The following is a 14,941-nucleotide window of genomic DNA, read 5'->3' on the forward strand; positions in this document are numbered from 1 at the left end:
TATGGAAAGGCAATACTTTCATTCTGCACCCCTCAAGACGCCCATGGGCGTATTATTATTTAAAAAAAATTTAAATATAGATTTTAATCAAGATTCTGGGTTCATGAGTTGAGGTTGTCAATAAATCAAGCCGCAATGTAAAAATGACAACAAACTGTTTGCTCTATCATCTTTCTTGAAGTTCTCAAAAAAGTGTGAGTGTCACCCAGATGATTCAAAGCGCAACTTTTCGGTTTTGCTCATTTGGACTGGAGAAAAGTATATACTGTACGCCTGTGAAGGTGAGAACAACCACCAGGCCGCGCCACTCTCTCTCTCTCTCTCGCTCTCTCTCGCTCTCTCTCTCTCTCTCTCGCTCTCTCTCTCTCTCTCTCTCTCACACACACACACGCCCCACTTATGTTTTTTCTACTGTTCTGACGTCAGCAACCTGCAATTGAACGAAAGAACTTACTGAACCACCGCGACCCTTACCGGAGTTACCGGGAGGCAGTAGAGTTCCAGAGCGAGTCCCCGCCGCCCGTCTCGGAGGAGCCAAACCGGAGGAAGGTGCAGCCGTGAGCCGCCGCGAGAACGCCCGCCGTGCTGGAATCAAATGATGCGAGCGCTGCTCACCGCCGCCGAGTAACACATAGCCGAGCCCACTGTCGACGAGCGGAGAGGAAGAGAACCGTTACCGTGATTTACCGACAACCAAAACAGCAGCGAGCCGGGGGAAGGACGGACGGACGGAGCACCGCCGACACCACGCTTTGAGAAACAACCAAGTGCGGTGGCTGCATCGACTTGTGTCCGCTCTGTGGATCGAACCGAGCGGAGCCTTGATTTAAATGCTTTAACGGTGCCGTGCCCCCGACAGGAGCGCGAGAGAGAGAGGAAGAGAACGAGGGATCATAGAGGGACAGAAGGAGGAAATTAACCAAGAAAGATACAACCAGGATTGGCGACCGGCTTTGTTTTGCACGCACAAGTTCCGTTGAATTTACCTTTGTATTGCTTTTTTTCTCTTTTCTTCCGTGGATCCCGGTATCTGTAAGGCCATCAAGCTGTGTTCTCTAACCATGGGATGTACTCTGAGCGCAGAGGAGAGGGCGGCTCTCGATCGGAGCAAAGCCATCGAGAAAAACCTGAAGGAGGACGGTGTCACCGCGGCCAAAGATGTGAAACTGCTGCTGCTCGGTAAGACGCTCGGGTCGCCCGCCGTGGGGGCCCCGTGGGGCTGGGGGAAAGGTGCGGTGTGAGGGGGTGGGCGTGTGGTAAAAGATGACCCTCCGTAATGATACTGATGTAATAAAATCCGAACGTGACGTTTATCACAAAAATCCAATGTATGGACCGAGAGAGGCATTGATTGGTTTGGTTTTACCTTCTCAACACACCCTGCTTTCCCATGACATCATTTTGAAGCAACCTGTCAGGCTGTGATGTCTTTTTTCCATCCATTAAAGATATGCCAGGTGGGTCAAATGTCCCGCAATACCAGTCAGGGTGGAGGTGAAAGCTGGGACCTCCATCAGAGTTGATAGCTGCAGATGGATGACAGATAAAATGGCAGTATGCAGCAACGGAGGGCCAGGCACAGGCAGTGCTGCTTCATTGGTTTGGGGTGGGAGATTGATTCATTGATTCTTTGAGGGGAAAGTCGAGCTGCAAGTATTTAATCCAGACAGCTGAGTGCATTGAAAGTTGGAGGGTGGGAGTTAATAAAGATGGATGTCGGGGAAGGAAGGTTTCAGCCACTTTCTCCATCTTTTTATCTCCACCTTGTCTACTGCTGCTGTCCTCCTCACTTAGGTTTAAGAGGCTGAGTCTCTCTCTCCCTCCCAGCCCTCCTCTCTTCCACTCTGTCTCCATCTTGCTCTTTCACAAACATACACACACACACTCACACATTCACACTGTTTACATTGTCTTCTTTTCTCCTATACCTCAGGGGCTGGAGAGTCAGGGAAAAGCACCATCGTCAAACAGATGAAGTAAGTTTCTAATAAGCACGGTCTAATAACCCTATGGAGTGAATGTCTGTCTCTCTCACTCCCTCTTTTCTCCTATGTCACTCTCTCTCTCTCTCTCGCTCTCTCTCGCTCTCTCTCTCTCTCTTTCTTTCTCTCTCTCTTTCTCTCTCTCTCTCACACACACACACACACACACAATGTGGGTGAAAAGATCTACTGTACCAATAATGTAGGTGCAATGCTTTACTCTGCTATCTGGTGGCTGTATCATCTTCTATCCTGGTGTAGGTCATTTCATATCTGGATAACGATATCACGATGTAGCATGTTCTCAGGTAATTCAACAAATGAATAGTCTACATTAAATAACCGTATGCAGAGTTTACCTCAGGTTTACAGAGTTGGGGGTGGTTTTCATGTGTTTCCAACTCACTGTAGCGGATCGCCTGAATGTTCTTTTGTTAGCGTGCCAGTCAGTGTTTAATCAGACAATTTAATAGTTGGGTTTGTATTAAAGGTCAATCCCCACATGGATAAATGAATCAGTGTTAAAAGGTGTTACAAATCAGCAGACAGAAAGATCACAATTATACAGCAATAATCAGAGCCACAATGCAAACTCAGTTTAAATCAGTGTTTCACACAATGAGCTACACTCGGCATCAGAAAATGTCTTTTAAATAATTGTGCAAAAGGTTCAAATAAGGTTCTCTAACAGACACAGAACAAAGTTAAATCAAAAATCAACAAGATAAAGAAAGAATTTCAGTTTGGTTAATTCTGTTTTAGTTGTTTTTTTTGTAGGAGTGAATAATCTTCTAAAACTTAATAATAAAGGATCTCTGATAAGTTTCAGTTTCCTTTTTCCTGGTAGGAGTGGAGCCTCTCCCAAACAATTTAACAAACCATCTTTGCTGGGAACGCCTCACGATCCCCCAGTTAGAGCTTAGTTTGGGGTCCCCTGCTAGAGCTGCTGCCCCCGCGACCTGATAAATGGTTGACGATACGATGAGACGATGATCTTTGAACAAGTGAATCTCCAACGCAGTAGGAGTTTTCTGAGAATTGTAAAGACAGAATTGACATGCTGTCGTATAAATAAGATAAATAACATAAGGCTGTTTAGTTTGTTTACTAAAAGGACAAGAGCCGTTCTATAGGAAAGGGATCCTTAAATTACTTCTGTTGGGATCTGACGCTATTCACAAAAAACAATTAAATAAAATTTACTTGAAGTTCAAGGGGGGCGGGGGAGGCTGTTGGGGGGACGCAGCGCCCCCCTAATATAATGGTAGGGGAAACACGGAGCACATGGTCAACGATTGAAAACACTAGCATTTTCTCATTTTATCAAGAATTCTAGAGCAAAATATAAATATATTTCACATAAGATTTTCTGAAAATGGAGTTAGTGTGTGCTTATTATCAATTTAGATGATGTAATGGTGTATCACGATAGCTATGTATAGGTTTTAATCGCCATAGGATTGTATTGAAAGACAATAAATGATCATACTGAATCATCACTCAGCTGTATCATTTTATATGGACTGTTCTAAAATATGTTTCATGCTAACTTTGTTCTGTCTATACACTTGTCTTCACTGTAGTCCAATAATAGCCTAATAGCAGTAGCATTTGCTGAAATGGTTGCTTTTGCTGCATAAGCTCACTTTACTTAAAGAGGTGCTACCATGCTTTTCCGTCTTTTCTGACCTCTGCATGTTTTATAGTCACGTTTAATAATACAAAAGCATCAAATAATGAAGTACTTTATTCAGACGTGAGCCCTGCAGACAGTTTGGGTTTGCTGTGCTCAGCTCTGAACTCTGGGGTCTCGGCCACTATTAGAGATTTTCCTGGATTTGTCTCCGTAGAAGAATCCTGACGTCCCTATTGGTCATGCAACACACAGGCTCAAACTGTGAGCTGTGAGTTCGTCCACTTTTATGCTGTTTATTTTGGAAGTTAACCTGTTAAAGCTAACGTTAGCACGTTGTGCAGCTAACATGGCTAGCTTCCATATAGTGTTTTTCAGCTGCTTAGGTAACTTATTCTGTATATGGTAAGGGGCGTAACATTTCCCGGTACGCAGCATAAGCAGTTGACCAATCACAGCAGAGCAGACCAGCCGACCAATCAGAGCACACTGGGCTTTTCAGGGTGGGGGGCTCAGACAGAGCTGCCACACGGAGGTGCTGCATGGGTGCTGCAGCAATGAACAATATGAGAAATGTAATGTGCTTTTTAAAGATCAAAGCATGTAAACCTAATGTAGTTGAACCGAGATATACAAATACAAATACAAAGGGCCTCTTCAAAGGGTTCAGATTTTAGGTGGGTAATTGTCGCCAGACCTAATTAGAAATAAATAGTATTCCTGGAGCAAAGGAATCATCTCACCATTAATTCAACTCAACTGTCAGTTGTTCTCACATCCTATTTGTTTTAGTAAAGGGCTTATGGACAGTGGCAATCTTTCAGCGATATCATGAAGTTGTAGGAAATAAATCCCTAAGGATGAGACGGCCTCTGATCTACTTTGATTTCCTCCTCGTCCACATCTGATTCTGTGATCTCAGGTGCAGAGGCAACCTCGAACACACTCTGGCATTTGTTGTCCACGTTCATGCTGCTAAAAGGTTATATACTGTATGTGTTTCTTTTGATTAAATAGTAAAACAGTGCAGAGTGCTTAGTTTGCGTAGATTACGTTGTTGTCCTAATTGAGTGGCTGCTGCTCTCTTCAGAAATTGAACAGTGAGATTTAAAGACCATATCCTACATCTGCTACCTATTACACCTAAAAGCTGAAACACTTTATCCAATAAGTGATTAGTTGATTTGCAGAAAGTTAATCTACTATTCAGAGAGTTGATATAATCGTCTAAGTATTTTTTTCTCTAGCAAAAATGCCAAAAAAAAGATTGTTTCCAGCTTCTCAAATGTGAGGATTTTCAGCGTTTCTCCGATTTTCATCATTGGCCACTGAATCTTTGGGTTTGGGATTGTTGGTCGCACAAATCAAGACATGTTAAAATGACAGCTTGGGCTTTAGGAAAATTTTACTGGCAGTTTTGATTAACATTTATAAACCCTTAACTGAGAAAAGAATCAATTGAGACAATAATAATGTGACATGCCAGTTTCCACTGGATACTGGAGTCTACAACAGCTTTATATAAACACCATGTTGGCTGTGTTAAGACCTACTTAGTAACCAGGGGTCAGTCCCATATAGCTCTGATTAAACACCACCACAGTACTAATGTTTTACCCTGTAGGGACTGAATGTGTACCTGTGGTACTTAGCAGTGAGTTAAGTGGCATCTCTTTTCTCTGCTATAGTAACATTATAATGTCCTTACAATACTCCTATAGGGACTGTTGTTGTATTTACTGTCACTGCACTAATCCTATAATATACCTTCAGGATTACCCCCCCCCCCCCCTCCATCATATGATCTGTAATCCAGTTGTGACATATGGTTTCTCTTCAATCTCCGCTGCTGCGTCATTTTACAGACAGCCGAGTACATTTCAGCCGATAATAGGCTTTGGTTGTCGTATAGTGACCTATCACATGAGGTCAGTGGATCCAGATGAGCCGTTTTCTCAGCTGTTAGTGGTCATTCCAACATCACGTACTGCACACTGACTGACCAGTGCTCCCAGTGGGTTCATTGAATATAGAAATCCAATACCTTCACAGCAACCGAATTCATTGGTTTCATTTGACTGTGGGAAATCACACATTCATGGGACTTGGAGTGATGATGTAAATGAATATTCACTGTGGCGTTGTTACTTTATATAGTCTTAAGGCTATTATGCTAATTTAAATAATATAGTAGCCTTGAGTTTATTGCTGCTTTTTACTCATTGTTACATACCAAAGACACAGTAGGAGCATTTCTACTGCAGGGTACTGCTCCGTTCGACTCAACTCAATGTGATTCACTTTTTTGGTACGTCCGCCCATCTGTCCGTACATCTATCCATCCAGGCCGTCCTCATAGGTAATGCACTATAATTTGTGTGTCATTTGTGGTTTGAGCGAAGAAGGGAAATCAACTGACATAGTATAAGAGCTTCCAAAATTCACGTAGAGAGGAGGTTCAGGGTGGAGAGCTCACCTGGGTCCTGCTTTTGTGTCCTGAAAGTACTAAGCCAAACCTAAGTGACCAAGTTGTTTAGTGCCTTAACGTAACCGCTGCGAAACATTGCCAGTCACCGTTTCATGGTGTTAAATCGAATGTCATGTTCTGTAAGTTAACGTATGAATTGTTGGGCGAAACTTTACGTAGGATATCATAAGGACCTGCCTATCTGTCTGTCTGTAGTTGATTTATTTGAAGTTAATCTACCTCAGTATTCCTCAGTGTTCCTGACTTTTTCTCCACCCTTCCGCCCCAAAATACGAAACAAACAAATGAAAAACAAGTCATGAACTGAACAGTAGATCACAAATGGAGGTCTGGACTGAATCCTGAATTTAAAGAATGGTTACCCTCCTACTGCTGGAGGGCCACCTTTATGTCTTCCAGATTTCTTCCAAACTGGAATAATTACTTGAGCGCTGCAATATAAAATCCAAAATGTGTAATTTTCACAATACGTTCTAGTGTTGGTATTTCTACACAAAGTGAATCTGATACTATAGAGAAGAAAGCTGCTCTTCAAGTGGTGGACAGCGCCCTGCTAGGGAAGCCTTTATGTTCCTGTTCAGAGACGCTCTGCTATTTCCGGAACCGCATCAGAGGAGTGGAAAGCCCTTACTGCGTTTTCTTTCACAGTGCTTTGAACATCTGGGGCGTGCTCAAGTGACCAATTGTGTGTGTGTGTGTGTGTGTGTGTGTGTGTGTGTGTGTGTGTGTGTGTGTGTGTGTGTGTGTGTGTGTGTGTGTGTGTGTGTGTGTGTGTGTGTGTGTGTGTGTGTGTGTGTGTGTGTGTGTGTGTGTGTGTGTGTGTGTGTGTGTGTGTGTGTGTGTGTGTGTGTGTGTGTGTGTGTGTGTGTGTGTGTGTGTGTGTGTGTGTGTGTGTTTTCTTCAGAGAGACACAGATGAGTGGATTAGATGTAGATTTTATGTTGGGTTTATTAAGTTGCAGAATGCGTTGCAGCTATGCACGTGATCTCAGTCAGTGGGAATCTGAAATCTATTGCCACTCTACAATACAATAGAGAGATACTGCAATGGTTCACACCTTAAAGACCGCTTATTTTGAGTGTATTCTACAAGTTTTTTAGGGAAATTACTTTTGAAACGTGCTTTGGCTGACATAGTTTCCCAGAGAGCATGTGTGAAACATAGGTTATTGTTTCAGATGATGCTGAGTGACAATAACTCGTGGCAGCTTTGATGTGAGCACAGGTGAAGATCACCGATCTTTGTGTAATATTTGGGCCAGTAAACCAGGGGACTTGGTCATGTGGGAATAACATATCTCTATCTCGTGCACAGATGTGCGTGTGATTGTGTGTGTGTGTGACACCATCTGTTTACGGAGCCTGTGTGTGCTTAACATGTGCAAAGGTTCTCTTGCTGTCCAGCTGGCAAATTGACCTCTCCAGCAGGGCTCACTGTGTGTGTGAGTGTGTGAGAAAAATCATTTCATGTAATAATGCTTTAATATGAGCAGGAAATACAGAGGTCTGTATGGCACCAGTGTATGGCGTCAGATTTATGTCAAAAGACATGAGCACAATAAAAAATGCTTACAAGTAAATTATATTATTTCACATATGCAGATATTAAGTGCCAGCTGTGCAGGCAGCCGCAAGCAAGAAACAAAACAGGAAGAGGCAAAGGTTTGCATCTGCGTGGATAGAACTGAGCTAACTAAGATAACTTGGGGGTGGAAACCATGAAAGGCGCTGGTCCTCCTATGACTGCTCACTTTCAACAGCATTACACACTCACATGGACCTCCTTGTGCCTTGATTGAAAGTTGTCATCACAGGAAGCCTGGAGCTGGTGTACCACCAAAAAAAAAGGCAGAGTTTCTGTACGCAAAGCTAATGTTAGCTTATTGGTGTCTGAAGAAAATCTGTGCAAAACCCAGTGGATCTGGGTGGACCAGCAATCACAGTATTGTCTGAAGACTGCGGGCCAAAACCTTTGTATGCAATTTACGCTCACTATTATAGAGGGATACATGGCACCAATTTGAACATAGCTTGGGGTTTTTACCTTTCTTATGCAAAACAGAGATAACTGCAGTGTTAACATCTATGCGAAATGACCATTTTTGTATGGCTGTTATTTGTAAGCATGCCAAAAATGAAGATACACCTCAGCAGGGATACCAGCCTGGTCATTGACCTTGGTTCATATCTTTCAATGCAGCATATACTCTATTTAATGTTATGGGTAGTGATCGACCACTAGGTGTATCGGTATCGGCCGATGCTGGCTGCTGCGTTCACCTATAGTTTTTTGCCAGCATTATTCACAGACAGGCGTCCACAGGCAGCTCCCTATTGCTGGAGACGCCTTTCAATAGTTCAATAAATGTTCCTTTTTGTAAAAATTGAGACTCGTAACATTTGTTATCATAATTGTTTAATTTTTAATATGTAAATTGTGGGAGAAAAAGTAGTGTCGGCTCCAAACATCAGCTCAAGAAAATCGGCGGCCCGTATTGGTCATCGGCTAAGGCTGATGAAGAAGAAAATTGGTATCAGCATGGCCCCAAAAAAATCCATATCGGTCGATCCCTAGTTATGGGAGAATCTAAAGATGAAGTGCTCTCATTAGATAGTGTCAGTATATTACGGTTTCTTTTTGATTGCTTTGATGCAGTAGTCGACTCAAAATACACATTCTTCAAAACTGTTAACGCAAAGGCCTAAACAGTGGCACCAACGGTCAAAATGACTTATTTTGCCTGCAAAAGGCTCTAACTCCGCCAAAACATTTAAAATATGGACCAAAAGCAAATTTTGCCCTCAAACAACACAACTTGCACACAAGTGCATAAGCGCTTCCAGTCAGTCATTAGACAAGGGGCATCAAAATACAAAATTCAGCTCTCAATGTGAATCAGTGCTGCATTACTGGTCAGCAGCTCACATATCAGTGCCAATTTGCTTTCTTGCAAAAAATAGATCCAGAATCATATACAATGATTTTTCAAATTTTATTGAATGCAGTATTCATCCTTTTTTTTTTTTGAGATTGTGGCTAAGAAATGAAATATTCCAACAGAAACCACATATATAGAATGAAATAAAAAATATAGTAAAATCCATCACTGTGTAAGACATAAGGAAAATGAAAATAAAAATTCTGGACAATAAAGAAAAAAATCTCTTCTAGTCAATTCTCTCTTGACGAATGGGCCACATGGCCTCATCTACATCCCACTCAATATTTTCTCTTGCGATGCACCTATGGAAAAAGTCTTCTTGCATGCCTGATCCAGCCTCTGCATCTATATCTTGGGCAGCAGCGGTCATTGCATCGATCAAGGGCATCTGGTCATAGGGGCGATGATTGTAAACCTTCCATCTCCATGCACTGAGGAAGCCTTCCTATGGAGGAAGCCTGCAGCCTGATTGCAAATTGAAAAGTTGTGTGAAGCAGTGTCAAACAGGTGCTTCAGTGATTGCATACTGGTCAAAATGTGTCTAAGAGATTGGAACATATATGTTCTGTTTGGTTACCACAGCTAAAGCAGTGGAGTTTGGACTGCTTGAATGACACCTGCGTTAACTGATTTGCAAAAGGGTGCGGGAAGTGTGTCAAAACAATGGCAATGGGTTAACTCATTTGCAAGAGGTGGCTTTTGCTCTGCTGAAAGAGTGATGATGAAGACTGAGAGGTTACCAGTTTCTTCAACCAGGTCAAAGCAATCAAAAAAAACTGTAAGCCTATCTTGGAAAATATAAAAATAGTTTCTTGTTCTTTAGAATATCATTCCATATAAAACTCTCGATTGAGTAAATATGGTTCATGTGGTAGAACTCTATTATTAGACATTATTGATGAAATATCAACCACCTCTAATTTTGCCCTCTGCTTAAATGTATGATAGTCCTCATTATAATCAGTGACGTTTGCTCTGGATATGTTCAGAAAGTACACATTCGACCCCTCTGGCTGCAGAGAGATCTAGGCTCCAGACCTGGACAGGCCACCTGTTAGGCAGAGGAGCCGTAGCATGACACCTTTTTATACCTCATTTCATCTCCAGGTACTTTCTTTTTCAATCATTAACAGTTTACAAGCCATATAAAACTTTACAAACTATAAACATAAGACATGATAGGATAAATGCAGTTTACAGGCGCTGAATAGCAGCAATAGAGATGGCCTCTGTTGCTCACAAAACAATGCTGATTTGCACTTCAATAACAGTCCAGGATGCTAATGCCGGGTTTTTTCTGACCAAAACTTGGTCTGTGGCGGCAGGAGAGCGGAAATTTTACTCCACATGCGTGTGCATGAGAGCCGAAACATGCACGCTCGTCAAGTAACACGTGCATGAAGTGCCCAGCCTCTGAATACTGATCTTAGGTTATGTGCTCAAAACCACTTCCACCTGACTTTTCTCATTCATACCACTCTGTCATACCACAGCCCAAGAACCAAAACAGTTCCCTACAAAATATCACTCACTGTTTACATTATTTTTTATTATTTCCAACCTTATCATTTGTGAGCAGTAAGTGTGCCAGGGCTGACGTCAAAACCCTGAAGTTTAGCATCACGCAGGTTCGCATAATCCAAAAGGGATTATGTCAGAAAATAAGATCTGTGACTCATGTGTTTATGATACTTCCACGCTTTGTTCAGTCAATCTTTACATTATATCTTTTCTTATTAAAAAGTAATTATGAGGTCTGTGAAGCATAAAATATTGGTGAAACATTTTAAAAACATATTTAGTGAAGCTGGCAGGTTGACAGCGTTGACCCAAACGAGCTGACTGACATGTTTTGCAGCTTGTAATGCTTATCAATGTAAAGTTGTGATTTTAGCCCAGTCTGTTGGGGACAAAGTGGACGAATCAGTTCTGGTTAGAATTGGGCCATGATCATTGTGAGCAGGGGTGACAGTAGTTTTTATTTCTTGCCTGTAATACTGATCAATAGTGCGCATAGCTCACCAAAAAATACACTTACTTATATATTATATTCTTCTTATCAAGCATTCACACTGCTAGTGTGCAGCAAACGTCTATCTCCTAAAACACTTTGGATCCCAGCTGCTCACGTTGGCGCAGGATGGTTAATGGTTAATCAGTACGCGCACTATCTGTCGAGTGAAACTCTGCACAGAAGGTTCAGACACAATTCTGAGACGGTTCAAAATGAGTAATATGCAATCTTTACTGGGGAAAAACGTGTTGCTTCCGTTAATTTGATGTTAGCAGTTGTGTTGTCATGCTGAAAGTGCTTTCTTTTTCAGAGACAGTATATTTAAATCTTTTAGTGTCACACCGTACCGGCCAGTACCAGCTTACTTTCACCCCTGAGTGTAAGACAGAGCAGGATGCAGCTCTGCACCGCTCTGAAACCTGTCCGTTCAGACCAAGGAGACGAGGCGAGGCAGATTATCATCTCCATAGCAACGCCTCTCTGTACTTCTTTTCCAACCTATGACTTTTCAGACTTTTTTTCGTAGCTGCACATAATTTTAGCTTTATAAAATTACTTCTTCAGCTGCTTATTTCCTGTGGAGTCAACATGCAGAAATACGGACAGTGCCACTCTATCATTGCAACCACCTTTGTGGCCGGGGTTGAATTTTCCTGAGTGAGTGAAAGGGGGAAACATAAAGATATTTTTTATTTTTTTATTTTTTTATTTTGCTGTTGTTTTTTTTTTTTGCAGTGCCAAGTTCAGCTACTTGGTGGAGGTCTGCACTCTCCCGGTGCCCTTCCTGTTAGGCTTGACCTCCCTTCTCGAGCGTTGGTCACAGTCTGTTTCCGTCATGAATACTCTTGTCTTCACCTGAAGAGACTTGGTGATGATGGGTGGGAGAACGGTATAACCCAAGTGGCCTGTCGATTTGGTTATGGCTAGGTCTGACTTCTCTTCAACCTTCAACGTGACATTTTTGGGGATGATGGATGCCTGGGTGGGAACTGATTTTATGTGAGGCTCCTGCTTGAACTTTTTGGAGATGGATGGGAGGCGGGCAAGAGCTGGCATCCTGGTGTGGGCCTGTTTTTCTCTGGACCTCTTGGGCGGGACCTGGATGGCACCTGGTTTATCGTCAGGCATGGTTTCACCATTCTTCCAGGCCTCCTTCAATTCTGTGTTGCGCATTTTCTCATTCAGGTACAACTTTTTGATAGCTGCTACCTTGTCAACCAATTTCTCGTTCTCACTCTTGTACTCTTCAGTTTTGATTTGGAACATGTTAGCCTGTCCCATTAATGCCTTCATCTGTTTACTTTGCTCTCTGATTACCCACTGGCATTTTGGGATCAGATCGAATCTCTCTGGAGGCAGCAGCCTTGACATACTCTGCTTCAGCTCCTCACACTGCTTCTCTTTTTCTTGTATGATGTGATCCTTCTTCTCCAGTTGTTTGCCTTTGGCTCTCAGTTTGTCTTTTAACTCAAGAGTCGTCTGATACAGGTTGCCTAATTCAACGGGCTGGTCATTACATTCAAAGATCCATGCATTTGGTGGATATTTGGCGTTTAGCTCTTTGACTACCTGGTCAAGGTGTTTCTCAAGTTGAACACACCTCTTCTCTGTGACAAGTAGTTTTTCATTCTGAAGATCATTGTATCTTAGCTTCCTGTCAAATCTACTTTTCACCTTATCAAATGCGTTTTTCTCATCCTCAAGTTCACTTTTCTCCTTCTGAAGTTCACTTTTCTCCTCCTGAAGTTTGTTTTTCTCCTCCTGAAGTTTGTTTTTCTCCCCACGAAATTTGGTTTTATCTTCCTTCTTGCTTGTCAGCTTCTGAAGTTTCTGAACCTCCAGCTCCACGACATGGATTTTCTCCACTTGTTCTTTCTCCTGCCTGCACAGGGCCGCTTCTAGGTCCTTGTTCTTTGCTTTCAACACAGAGCATTCATTTTTGTAGGGCAGCAGCTTCATCAGGAAGTCTCTTTCTTTTGTCACCTGGTTGAGTTGCTTCTCCTCTCCCAAGAATTTTGCCTTCCATTCCTTGGACTTTTTAGAAGATGCTTCTGCTATTATTAGCTGCTTCTTCATATGAAGCAGCTCACTTGTGAAGGACCTGACCTTGGATACTTCTTTGTCTTTGTAAAGATTGATTTCATTAGAAAGCTTGGTATGTTCCTCTGAAATGACTTTCAAGCGCTCAAGTTCTCCGGAGAGATGTCTAACCACATGTATCAGCTGGCTTTTAGTTGCTTCAGTTATATGTTTCATGTCTATGCTCGAGGTAGCCATTTTCCTATCAAGTAAGTTATTGCTAGCAAGTAGCAATACTCAGATCCTTCTGTTTTTCCAAGAGCCTTCACAGTCTGTGCTTAAGATTGTACATCCCAAAGGAAAAGCCCCATGACATCGTAGTATTCCGTGAAGACAACACAGAATGTTGCCTTTAATGCCTCATCACATTCCGCTCTGATATCAGAGTGCACCAAAATTTAGCCACGCCCACAAAACATTGTGTGTGTGTGTGTGTGTGTGTGTGTGTGGGGGGGGGGGGGTTGACCATTGATCATGGTTGTATTGTTAAAATGTGCTGAAAATGCTCAAAAGTTACGGATGCACACACTGACCATACCAAGTTTTCTAGATTAGAATTATATTACGTCCAATTCCCTGCCACAATTCTTTAACTCTGCTTTTATCTTTGTATGCAGTGTAGGGACTTAAACTTGCAGAAGATTTCAACATATTTATAAAGTGATTGGTTAGCTTTGTCTGTGTGTTAGGGACATGGTTGTGACAGAGTGCTATCTTTAGCTTAAGCTAACCCTACATGTTTACGGACGTAGTAGTTAAATCTGTCCAAAATAATGTGTATATTTTTATATATATATATATATATATTTTTATATATATATATATATATATACACACACACATTATTATATATATATATATATATATATATATATATATATATATATATATATATATATTAGCAGAAGTTGACTGGTGACTCAATGGGCAGTAGAGACCGTCTGTGTTGCTTAAATCTGTCCATAAAAAATATTTTCCCAGTAGATATCTTAGTTACAACAGTGTGCCAGCAATGCAGTTTTGTCTATGTGTTGTATTTATTCAGTCTCAGAAATCCCACAATCTCTACAGGCTTCTAACATTTGTATTGATGAAAACAAATCACAAACCACTGTATAACACACAGGAAATCTTATTTTTTGACATCTTAATTTTACAATTCTCTTGTTATTGGAAATGTTTGGGTCATTGGCTGTGACGAAGACACAATGACAGAGCGCTATCTTTAGCTCAAGCTAGCCCTACATGTTTGCGGACGTAGTAGCTAAACCTGTCCGTGGGGGAAAAAATCAGCCTGCGGTGCATCTTAGTTGATAATTCAAGATTGAGCTAGCAAAGCAGTTATGTTTTTACACGTGCCATTTTATCTAGTTTGAGAAATCCCACAATCTCTACGCAACAGTGTAGAAAAGTATCTGCTGCTTAAATCAGTTCATGGAAAAGTTATGGATTGTTCTCTTAGTTATAACATGATTGAGCTAGCAAAGCAGTTTGTGTTTATATCAGCGGTGTTTATTCAGTTGAAATAGATAGATGTATACATAGATAGATAACTCTAGCAAAAATGACCCCACAGTATGAATACATTTTGATTATATTTTCTGTTTTGTTGTTAACTTCTGTGTAAAATCGTAATATCACACTCGAGGGTGTGCTTTACCATGATTGTTGGCACGACAGTGATGCGGCCAGGACGGAGGCGCTTGAAACGAAGCTAACCCTTGTATAATATTGCTTAAAACACCTTACCAAAAGTAGCTGCGTTCAGTATTATTTGAATACATTTAAAACAAATAGTCTGCCC

At 41.6% G+C, this 14,941-nt stretch overlaps 1 protein-coding gene across 2 annotated transcripts in view; it reads left to right on the forward strand.

Annotated features, from left to right (window-relative positions):
• Positions 1 to 509: 509 nt before the first annotated feature.
• Positions 510 to 14,941, forward strand: part of LOC310949399 (guanine nucleotide-binding protein G(o) subunit alpha) — a 141,649-nt gene continuing 127,217 nt past the window's right edge. For both annotated transcript variants that reach the window (XR_014593276.1, XM_083916851.1), the window contains exons 1-2: positions 510 to 1,179; positions 1,934 to 1,976. Coding sequence is in view for 1 of the 2 variants with exons in the window: in XM_083916851.1 (XP_083772977.1) it covers positions 1,062 to 1,179; positions 1,934 to 1,976 (161 nt within the window). In the remaining variant the exon portion in view is untranslated. The remainder of the gene's footprint in view (positions 1,180 to 1,933; positions 1,977 to 14,941) is intronic.

Source organism: Echiichthys vipera (genome assembly GCF_963691815.1).
Source record: "Echiichthys vipera genome assembly, chromosome: 7".
NCBI lineage: Eukaryota > Metazoa > Chordata > Actinopteri > Perciformes > Trachinidae > Echiichthys > Echiichthys vipera.